Below are 11,736 nucleotides of genomic sequence, written 5' to 3'. Positions count from 1 at the left end.
TAACCATATGCATCGTGAATAACTGCCCATGGTCTGATTGTGTAATACTTATTTGTATCTTTCTTGTAATAATTTTCAAGTATAAAGAAAATAAAAATGGTTAGTTAAACTAGTTTCTGTAAAGAAAACCATCAAAAAGCAAAACAGCAATGCCGTGCTGATGACCTGCGCGCGCGTGTATATAACAAAATCAATAACCTGCAGCGGTTTAAGTGGCCGGAGTTGAGCTTCAAGGTTTCTTTGGTCTAAACTGCAGCGGAATTTGATACTTCTAATTACAATCTAGTGACTAGTGCTAAAAAGATAGCCTGTGATAATGTAATCATTTTCAGGTCAATTTTTCTAGTACTAATAACTGCAGAGGAACAAGAAAAAAGTGACATTCATTCTTGTCTTCTCAGAAAATTCATTGTAAATTTAACCTTGGAAAAAAAAATTCGAACCATGATCATATCGAAACCCAAATGGTACACCCAGCCTCAAACCGAGGAAGGCGGGACAAGGACAAGAACAATCAGCGAGTCCATTGGACTTTAAAACTGCTAATCTAGGCAGAAAGATTCACTAGAAGAGGGGAAGACGCATGCATGGCACTTATAACTTAGCTCCACAGTTATCCCAGAGAAAGCTGCCCCAATTCCTAAGGGCAATAAAAGTAACACAAAGCCAGAATATCTAGAGCAGGGAATTGACTAAAATTCTCAACTGAAGCACATCTTAATGTAAAGCTATTCAAGTGGTTCTAACCAGATGTCACATAATCTGATCGGCTAGCAATGGTAATCTTCTTTCGAGAGTCGAAATCAACCTTCTCTAAATCACTAACAGTTCCCAGATAACCATAGAAGACTCTCTTCTTCTCTCCAGTCCTATGATCAACCTTGACAAGGTCAGGGTTGTTCTCGTCATCCTTGCCTAGAGTCACGGGCTGCAGTCGAGCCCAACCTTTTCTCCCGCGGTTATCTTTCTCAAAATATTCCGCTAACCGCATGGCATCCATTAAACTTGGAAATTTAACCAGAGTAACACCTAGATGACCTTCTCTGTTATACAAGGCCTTCACCTTTCCATTGTGAAATCCAATACCTGAAAGCAAAATCGGCAATTGCAGTACAGAAACGTTAAGAGATGCAGACATAGAGCTGAAAACAAGCCTGGAGAAAGCATGACGCTGGTGTCTTATAACCAGTACCACATGCATAAATTGGTGGCAAATCCACTATCTAAAGCAAAATAGGAAAATGAAGCGTAGGAGGTGCCGAGAAAGACAGATCTAATTGTAAAAGCAACAAGCACTACAGAACAGCATTAACTTATGATCAGTTCCCCACACAAACACCGATGATAACAATGAACAAAAGGAAGTTTCTAATCTGAGATTCTCCTCGGTTTTTCCTTTCAGAAAAGGTGAAAAAGACTAGGAAATGGAAGAAGAGGGGCTGATAATGAATCCAAGAATGAAACCGTTGGCAGCGGCAAAAACCCATAGCTAGCAATACTCAATGACCAGTAAAAGTGGTATTGTAATAATACCTAGAACACCGAAAGGTTCTCAAGCTTGCAAAAAAAATGGTAACATCAAAAAGACAAACTCACTTCTCACTGAAGCATCTTCAGAAATGGATTCAAACTCAAGTTATTCATTGTAATGTGGCACTAAAAAACTAGGCACTACACCAGTCCTATGAATAAAGATTCCTCAACAGAAAAAAGACGCAAAAATTCCTCATTACTCTAAAGTATGTTGATATTCATCAATTTGATGGCAGAACCATCAGCTTTAGCACCACCAAAATGAGCACCTCAGTGGGCCCAGGTTTAAGTAGCTAGAGAAAGAGCACAAAACTACCACACACAGCGTATCCAGAACCAAGTTTGGCATGGATCAGATGTAGTACCTCCCCCCCCCCCCAAAAGATGGGGGGGATGAAAACCGAAACCAGATGCACCTCAACAGTAGAACTCTCCAAAAGAACTTCAGGAAGCTGAGGTTCAAGCATGAAGTTGCAATCTCATACATGTTGACCATGTAGAAACAGACAATTAAAATACAATAATATTACTGAGCTCCTCAGAAAGAATTCTACTAGTTACTTCTGGAAATATATTGATTATAGTAGCCCTCCAAAGAGGTTCATTTCACATACCAGAAACATCTCACTGAAAATTAGAACCACGCCTTTTCACACTACAGATCAACTACACTGACAGTAGCAAAGATTTAACCTCTTGGTGGATTGCAATGCATGAAAGACAGATATACTGGTTACAAACAGAATACATTTCACGCCCCAAATACATGTTAGCAACACAAATGGCATGTTGCGCTGGGCCCCATGCAATCCACAGTATTCTAAATGCATTGGCTGCTGATCTAAGGATCCACTACAGTGACATGACTGACAATATACACATTCTTTGCCAACTAAAGAATGTTTTGATAAGTAAGACAATTTATTTTGTTTGAATGCACCAAGAAGGTGTAGGAATATCTAAAATGCAAAACACTCAGTAGCACTCTATAAATGTAGGGAATTTGAAAATCTACGAGGAAACCTATTTCATTTACATTTGAACTTTTACTGTAGAAAGACAATCTAAGTGCATTTAAGGAGCTTTTTAGTAAAATAAGAAGCCAACTGCAACGCCATTCAAAGTACTATCTCTAATATCAATTTTTGGATAGATTTTACACCCTAAACATGATAGGGTATTACCTCCGTCCCTCCCTCTCTGTGGCCTTCCTCTTCAATTTCCTTGACAAATCTTCCGATCAGTAAAAGCACATAAATTCTGGTCTAAACTCCGGTAAACTAATTGTACAAACCACCAAGTTTGCTTTTACAGTCCACTATAAGACCTGTAACAGATTTAAGATTCTATCCTGCTTCAGATTCTATGCTTCTTGGCCTAAGAGGTACCCCTCACAAACACTATAGAATAGCACGCCTGAAAGTAGACTTATAAATCATCAGAGACCGCTAGTGTGCAAGACAGCGGAGATTAAAATGACCACTGAAATGCTGAAACACAAACCACCAGCAAAAACGGCATGGTAAATTAATCAAATAGGTCAAACAAATTAAGCGAGTAAAAGTAATAGTCCTGACAAAAGGACCATATTGGGTGGAGACGTTTAGATGTGGCAGGTAGCTATGACTGCTATATGCGTGCAAGAAGATAGCACAGAAGCAGGAAAATTCCCTTGATGAAATGATGGAAATGATAAGAAACAGAGTTGGACATTTTACCTCTAAGGTAACTATCCATTGCCTTGTTTCCCAAACCCTCCATGCGGCCATCATCACGTTTTCCTGTGATAGTGTTGTGGATTATTACCAAAGGGGGCCACAAAACTAGATCATCTCGGTTTGCAGTTGCTTCATCAGCAGATAACATCTGATATGACTTCGAGTTATCAGGAGGTGCCAGATAGTTCCATCCCATCAGAACACACAATGCTTTGTGAAAGGCCAAATGTTCCACTAGTGAATCAGCACTATTCGAGTTGTAGGCATGCATAATAAGAGTGTGCATATCAGGAAAATCTTTTGAAGCCCTGTGTTGTTTTCATGCCAAAGAGTACTTCAGAATTATTCCTCAAACATTCCAAGTTAAGATAAACTTAAGTGTAAGCAAAAATAAAGCATTTAGCAATAAAAGGGAAGTTGTGAGTATTATTTCAGGGTGTGAAACTCAACAAGGTGCAATGAGGCTATTGTGACAGGTGGCAGATCACAGCTAAAATACACCTGAACATGAGATGAACTTTGCCGTCAAAGTTGTCTTCAAACTTACTTTGAAAGGGAAAAAATCTCTTTAAATGTTGGAAAGGGAAGTTAAACAAGTTGATCTCATTGAATGGAACATTGAGATTTTTAACACCTTGAGATTTTCTCCGCGGTGACGAAAGAACATGTAATACAAACTACCAATCATACAAATTCCACCTATGGCAAACTTACTATGAACTACACTGCCAATCTAATGAGTAACAAGGGAAAGTAAAGCATAGAACGGCATATGAGCCGTGCACAGAACTACTTCCGTCCCATACCAAGATGTGGGAGAAAACGACAGCTGCGCAAACTAATCATGACTAAAACCATTCAGTTTTTCTTCCTTCACTAGTTTTATGCAAGCTACCAATTCATACCACAGCAACCATAACCAAGATAGTGGCATAGTTGAGCAATCAAGCAAAGAAAATTTATAAACGGAAGTCCATGATTTGGTTGCACGCGTTGACCTGTTGAAACTCAAACCGGAGGCCACACTAAAAGGTGGTAAAGGTATCAGATATTGCTCTCATTTACCACACAATAGTCTACCATTTTCATCTATCATGGAATACGACAATCTGGTTCAACCACAAAATGATAATACAACATTGTGAAAGTAGCAAGCTACTCCTCCACCAACAAGAACTTTTGTTTAAAATGGGAGAACAATAGAATTCTTGACAAACATTAGAACAAGGTAAAGGAAAAAGCTTTTCTATATCCTAGTGATCTATGAAAGAAAATATTCAAATACAAAGCTCTGAAAGAGTTATGCCTGCATAACATGAGCACATTGGTGGAATTCTACCTAGGTTGACTACCTTCAAGTCATTTAGCTGATACTTTCATCACATCTGCAATTAAGAAAACAAATGACTAACTTCCTGAATGTTAAATGGTTAATGCATGGTCGCCAGTCTACAAAGATCCAACAGAGGAAGCAAGAAAGAAAAACTTAAGTCAAATATAGTTTGTATCATTGTATGAAAAGGACCACTAGTCAAGCATTTAAGCAGGTAAGGTGCTAGAAGCTTTACTTGCTGCTCTACCCTTAGGAACTGGAAACTCACCTCATCTCAAACTAATGTGATAAAGCATCTAATTCATTGATAGAAAAAGGCTCTTCCACAAAAACTCTTTAAGAGCTCCATGGTGATAGTCACATAGGTCAAGCAGGGTAGAGTTATAGCTCAGGTAACCAATCAATAACAGAGAAGCTTCTAAGGCATAAAATTGCCTCACCACAAAGAAGAAAGAATCAACACAATAAGCTCCGTAAAGCTAAAGCTAATCTCCAAAGACTGATGAAGTACATTCAACATGCAGCCACTCAGCTATAAAAAGAAATTATTTTTTATTTTTTTTGAGAAGGATATTCAGCTATAGATTTTCTATCAAATATGAAATAATGCAAGTGTCGAAAAGCATATAGAAAAGACTCCCCCCTCCCCTCTCTATCTATCTCTCCCCACACAGGTATGTGGACCATGCCTCCCTTGCTTCATATATCTGAGTGTATGCCACTAGTTATTCCTTTTTAAAGCAATCATAGGACTAAGGACGATGAGAGAAGATGAAAACAACAGATAAATTAGGCTATCACAAAAAGAGCCCCAATAGTATATTGAATCAAACAAATACCCAATTAGAGTTTATATCACCCTCATTACTCTGATCAAAGAAATGCTTTAGTTTGATCCGATGACACAATACATCATACAAAATATTTGAAATAACTTTAAGAGACCTAATAAAAGCTTTGTACCGCCTTAAGCAACTAATTAGATGTCTCACAAAAGTTGAACAAAAACTTCCCTTACTGTTCTCACTAATAACTGGATGGGTCAACACTTTATTTTACTTCACATTTTCAGAACATTATATATTTTGAATTTTGAGACAATATTGTCATTGTTGTTACTGTTAGGTACTTCAGAATTTCATTATGAAAATAAGATATACAAAAACCACAATTTCCTGTACACAGAACATCCTTTCCCTCTGAGATATGTCACCTGCAACACCAATAACTCTCACCTCAATATGATTCTTTTGGGTTATTATCTCACTTAACAACTATTCTTCTTGTGCATTTGTACACCATGGTCCTTCATAAAAACCTCCTTAGCAGATATTAAACATACTTAATTTCACTATCAGTATTTTAATTTTCCTAAAAAAGTATTTTAGAACAGATTCCTACCTCTACCAATGCACTTAATCCTCTGAACTAAACATGAGATACAAAGGCTATGTATTACAGTATGTATTGTATAACACCCATGCACCCTATACTGCAGTTGCTGCTCAAACAATCCTACAATGATATCAGTTCTCATTTTAGTGGGTACTAAAGTTATCAGTAGCAGCTAAATCAATGCATCAGCAGGATGTTCTCCACAAAAACCAACAAAATTTGTTACATCTATAGCCTGTTTGGCCAAGCTTTTTTGCCAAAAATTGAGGTGTTTGGCCAAGCTTTTAGAAGGAAAAAAAAGTGTTTTTGAGGAGAAGCAGAAGCAGTTTTTGAGAAGCAGAAAAATATAACCTCTCTCCAAAAGCACTTTTCTGAGAAGCACCTTTGAGAAAAATACACTTAGAAGCAATTTTCAAAAGCTTGGCCAAACACTAATTATTGCTCAAAAGTGCTTTTCAAATTAATTAGCCAAACACAAACCGATTATCACCAAAGTACTTTTTTGAAAAGCACTTCTCAAAACAAGCAAATTATAGAAGCTTGGCCAAACAGGCTATTAACCCAATTCGAACATAGTCCAACACTTAATTTACATACCAAGCATCATCATTAGAAGAAATAGAGGATTACGCGTACAGATAGAACAAGGGAGAATCTTACATGAAATTAAGTACATGATCTACTCACAGCAGGAAATAAGGATGTAAGTTACTATTGAGTTTGAACAGAGATTAAGAATGAGAACTCAAAATAAGCAATGAGAGCAAGAAATTGCTTTGGACGATTGAATTAGAAACCATGTCTGAATGGCTGAGATCATTCCAGAAGAATGTAAACAATCCTAATTAGGCAACAAGCTCTTGGAAAATTTTTGAGAGCATGAACGAAGAATAGGGACATGTTCATCTCAGTGGAAAGGATGCAGAAATAAGATCTGGCAAGAGAATCAAAGAAATTGGAACATAAATTACAACATTCAAATAGAGAAGCAAAGTACAGCAAGTGAATAGAAGAAATGGGAAATAAATGATGATAGTAAGGCAGAGAAAGTACAGCACTATTAAACCATAACACTAGGTGAGCATTTGATTGGTCTGACTGTTGGTTTAGAATTTTCGAAAGTTTTTTAAAAACTGTGGTGCTCGAGCTAGTTTGCACACCTTGATAATTGGATATAATCGGTAAGAAAAGTTGCTTATCTAGAAAACAATATGGCTTCAAGAATGCCATCTCAGTAACAAGAAACAATGACACAAATGAATAATAGACCAACAACAACTGCATATCAATCCAAAACTAATAGGGGAACAGCATTTAGTATATAATAGAGCTCAAATAAATGATCTGTTATAACATCACATAAGGCCACATATCTTTTTTTAACTGATATTGCAATAACGCCTTCAAAGAGATGAAGATTGAAGAGAGAGAGAGAGAGAGAGAGAGAGAGAGAGAGAGAGAGAGAGAGGCTCCTAGCACATTTTCCCCCATTGAAGGGCAAAGCAAACTAAATTCAAACAGCCGATCAAGATCTTTTTCTTTTTCAAATAAGAGCAGACCAGGAAACAGGCCATTCATTCTCTGGCCCAAGCGAAGTTTTGAGCAGACCTCAAAAGCACCATGGTATGAGTTACCACAACAAAGCATAATGTTTGAAGATAAGCAGACTCATTCTTTTTCTAACTTAAAACCACCTAGTTCTTTGCTGACAGGTCAAGACACAAACCTAGCCATTATTTGCCAGTAGTTTCCAAATTAAACTTGATCATGACAACATCCTGATGTCAGCATCTCTAACAACTAATGTAAATTATATCAGTGCTCTGTAAAAATCAAACACTCTCTATATAACTTGGAGCTAACTGCTTCTTTATCTACCTGCTAAAGACCCTTGACAACCTACCAACTATACCTCTACAACAATAGTCAAAATTTGACAGGAATTGTCTGGAAACTGAGCCCTGAAATACACATCACTGATGTCAGCAGCAACTGTATATTGAATAAAAATTTTAATTCAAGAGCTTAGAGATCATAAAACAACAACTAATTAGCTTGGGCACCTAGGAAAAACAATTTATTAGTAGATTTAACACACAAAAAATTCTCTCTAGTAGATGCTATACGTATGTGCATGCAAGTCAGATTCTACTGAAGAAAAATTGCATTAGAAGACAATCCTATGTCGCAACTGAATCAACACAAACAAATAATTCAATCTACACATCAACAATCAAGAAAAAACATTTGAGACACAATTAGTATATTTCCCAGACCTGTTACAAGCAAGACACTGCAAATGGCCCTGCTTTCCATCAGTCAAAAAACTCCTTTTGAGATTAGCATTTTCATAAATTAACTTAACCATAAGTAAAAAAGACTTCTTTAATGCAGTTTGATCCACCTCATTGTGCCTACTAATCCTACTACTCCCACTCCCTTCAGTTCTCATATACTTTGCAGGAGGCCTAATCATTTCTTCTCCTCCTCTACCCATATGCAAACTACTCATTCCATGGGCCCCAAGCCCACCTGCATTCCCATGTTCCAATACCTGTTGCCTTAACCTCTCAAGCCCATCTTTCCCTCCCTCATCACCAAACTTCCTTTTCATCGCAATATTATTATTTTCACCACCAACAACATGGGCCCGTTCTGCATTCCAATATTCCTGATTCCTATTCCTCATAAGCCCGTCATCGAATCCTAAGCCCGGCCCGACACGAAACTCAGGCCGGGGAAAATCTTGATAATCAAGGGGTAAAGCGAAGTAAGAGCGTACAGAACCATCAGCTAGGACCATGGTTCTGCGCTCAAGCATGTGAAACCCGTATGAAGGAGGAGGGGGTGGGTCACGGAAAGGGAAAGGGGGTAGGAGGCTTAGGTGGGTCTGGGTATTCGGGTCGGGTTTTGGTGATGGTTTGTTGTTGTGATTAATGGGTTTCTGGTTTGGGTTCGGATGATTATTGGGGTTTGTGGGTTTGGGGGAGGGTTTCGAATTGGGGTCGCCGGATCCGGAGGCGGCGGCGGCGGAAGAAGGATTTTTGCCGGCGGGGGGATCCCATCGGGACTTTTTCTTGGAGGAAGAAGGAGGAGTTAGTTTATTATTGGAGGAGGGTTTTGGAGGGTGGCTACCTCCTGCCATCCAAAAGTAGGGCTTTTGACGTCGAAACTATTTGTGGAAGAGTTCGAGTTCAAAGGGAGGAGTTAAGTTATATGTGCAAGAGTACGTATGAAAATACAGAGATGCTTTTAATTTAATTTCTTAAGAGAGATTTGTAATGAGACCTCATAATGATATTAGGGCACATGAATATTAAGGTTATATATAACAGGAGGGAAATCATATCAAAAGACTTTGCAAAGTCGTTCCAAAGCAATACATGTTTGGCTAAAAACACAACATAATATGAGAAGTAAATGAAGAATTCATACATGCCATAATGATATCAACTACTTGGGATTAATGTTTAATCGTATTATCGTTACACTTCACAAAAGTAAACAATAAAATCAGCCAACTATTTATGTAAAAATGCCATTAAAAAGTTAGCACAAATATGACAGATATTTATGTATTATTCCATCCGTCCTAATTTATTGCACGCCCCAAAATAGATTACGACGTGATAGGCTCCCATTGCCTACCAACTTACATCGAGCAAACCATAAAAATATAATACAATAATAAAATACACAGCACTTACGTATGTGTCTCAACTGCATGGCAAACAAGCACATAGCCCTTTGCATCTGTTTTTTAGTGATACAATTATGTAGTACATAGCCCTTCCATCTATGTTTCAATAGTACGATAATAGAGTATATAGTTTTTCCGTCTATGTTTTTAATGGTACCATAATAGAATATTGTCAAAACCCGAAATCTTATATGTCGTGATGGAGCCTATTACAATACTAGGCAAGTCACAACAACAACAACAACGACCCAATATAATCTCACAAGTGGGGTCTGGGGAGGATAATATGTACGCAGACCTTATCCCTACCCCGAATGGTAGAGAGGCTGTTTCCAGGAGACCCTCGGCTCAAAAAAAGCAACAAGAGCCGATATATTAGTACCATAAAAATGCATAATAAATAACAGCAATATAAGAGATATGAAATACAGAATACAAAATACGAAATAGATGGCTGATAAAGTACAACTAGCAGGTAAAACCCTGCATCAATAGACGACCAATGACATTCTTAGTCTAACTCCTAACTGGCTAGTCTCACTCTATTGTGCTGTAGAAATATTCACAACTTTCCCCTAACCTACAACCTTAATGCTCGACCTCCATAATTCCCTGTCAAGGGCCATGTCCTCAGTAATCCTAAGTCGCGCCATGTCCTGTCTGATCACCTCTCCCCAATACTTCTTAGGTCGCCCTCTACCTCTCCGCGTGCCCACTACAGCCAGTCGCTCACACCTCCTCACCGGTGCATCAGTGCTCCTCCTCTGAATGTGTCCGAACCATCTGAGTCTTACTTCCCGCATCTTGTCCTCCATGGGGGCCACACCCACCTTCTCTCGAATATCTTCATTACTAATCTTATCCATCCTTGTATGCCCGCACATCCACCTCAACATCCTCATCTCTGCTACTTTCATCTTCTAGATGTGTGAGTTCTTTACCGGCCAACATTCAGTTCCATATAACATGGCAGGCCTAACCACTGCTCTATAAAACTTATCTTTTAGTAACGGTGGCACTTTCATGTCACATAAGACTCCCGACGCTAACCTCCACTTCATCCACCCCACCTCTATACGGTGTGTGACATCCTCGTCAATCTCCCCGATCCCCTGAATAACCGATCCAAGGTACTTGAAACTACCCCTCTTGGGAATGACTTGAGAGTCAAGCCTCACTTCAACTCCTGCTTCCGTCGGCTCAACTCCAAATTTGCACTCGAGGTATTCCGTCTTCGTCCTGCTCAACTTGAAACCTTTAGACTCAAGAGCATGTCTCCAAATCTCTAGCCTCTCGTTGATGCCGCCTCGTGTCTCATCAATTAGAATAATGTCATCAGCAAATAGCATGCACCATGGCACCTCCTCTTGAATATGATGAGTCAGTGCATCCATCACCAGGGCAAATAGGAATGAGCTGAGCGCAGACCCTTGGTGCAACCCCGTAATAACTGGAAAGTGTTCAGAGTCGCCTCCTACTGGAAAGTCCTAGGCAAGCCGACAACCACAAATAACTACGCATTTTTAAATTGAAAACAAGATGAAACATGTTTAATAATAATAACTTTAATAAATAATCGACAAGAAATACTGCAACTCAATACAAAATTCCCGAAAACTGGGTGTCACTGGCTCCAGAGGCGCAATTGGTCTTGCTGTACAATTTTTGGATGTTTATGTGGCACTTTGTTAATTATTTATGATTTTTGCCCATTTTTATTTTATTAAAAAAAATAAAAAAAAATGTGTGTGTCATGCGTAATTTGAACCGTAATCCGGTTGTTAAATGGTAAATCATAAAAAATGCATTTTTGTCCTGATTTGTTGCCTTGTTTAATTTTACCTACTTTCTAACATTTTAATATGCGTGTAATAATTACATTAAGTGTTAATTAATGGTGTTTAGTTTTTATTTAATTAGGTTGTGTGTTTAAGAAAATTAGAAATAAAAAAAAAAAGAGGTTGAAACTTGTTTTAAATGAATCTGGGCCGATTCCCCATTTCAAAATCTAAAGCCCAAACGAGCAGCCCAAGCCACCAGTCTAAACAGCCCACCCC

The 11,736-nt window shown here is 38.4% G+C and overlaps 1 protein-coding gene across 1 annotated transcript; it reads right to left on the bottom strand.

Annotated features, from left to right (window-relative positions):
* Window positions 1-362: 362 nt before the first annotated feature.
* Window positions 363-9,522, bottom strand: LOC107784773 (uncharacterized). Its single transcript, XM_016605953.2, has 3 exons — window positions 8,256-9,522; window positions 3,252-3,559; window positions 363-1,086 (listed from the first exon to the last, which is right to left on the bottom strand). The coding sequence occupies exons 1-3, from the start codon at window positions 9,122-9,124 to the stop codon at window positions 743-745; spliced, it is 1,521 nt and encodes a 506-aa protein (XP_016461439.1). The 5' UTR covers window positions 9,125-9,522; the 3' UTR covers window positions 363-742.
* Window positions 9,523-11,736: the final 2,214 nt, after the last annotated feature.

The sequence above is a fragment of the Nicotiana tabacum genome, chromosome 7 (genome assembly GCF_000715075.1).
Source record: "Nicotiana tabacum cultivar K326 chromosome 7, ASM71507v2, whole genome shotgun sequence".
Taxonomy (NCBI): domain Eukaryota; kingdom Viridiplantae; phylum Streptophyta; class Magnoliopsida; order Solanales; family Solanaceae; genus Nicotiana; species Nicotiana tabacum.
The sequence above is the reverse complement of the archived record's forward strand: the minus strand, read 5'-3'. Positions and strand labels throughout refer to the sequence as shown.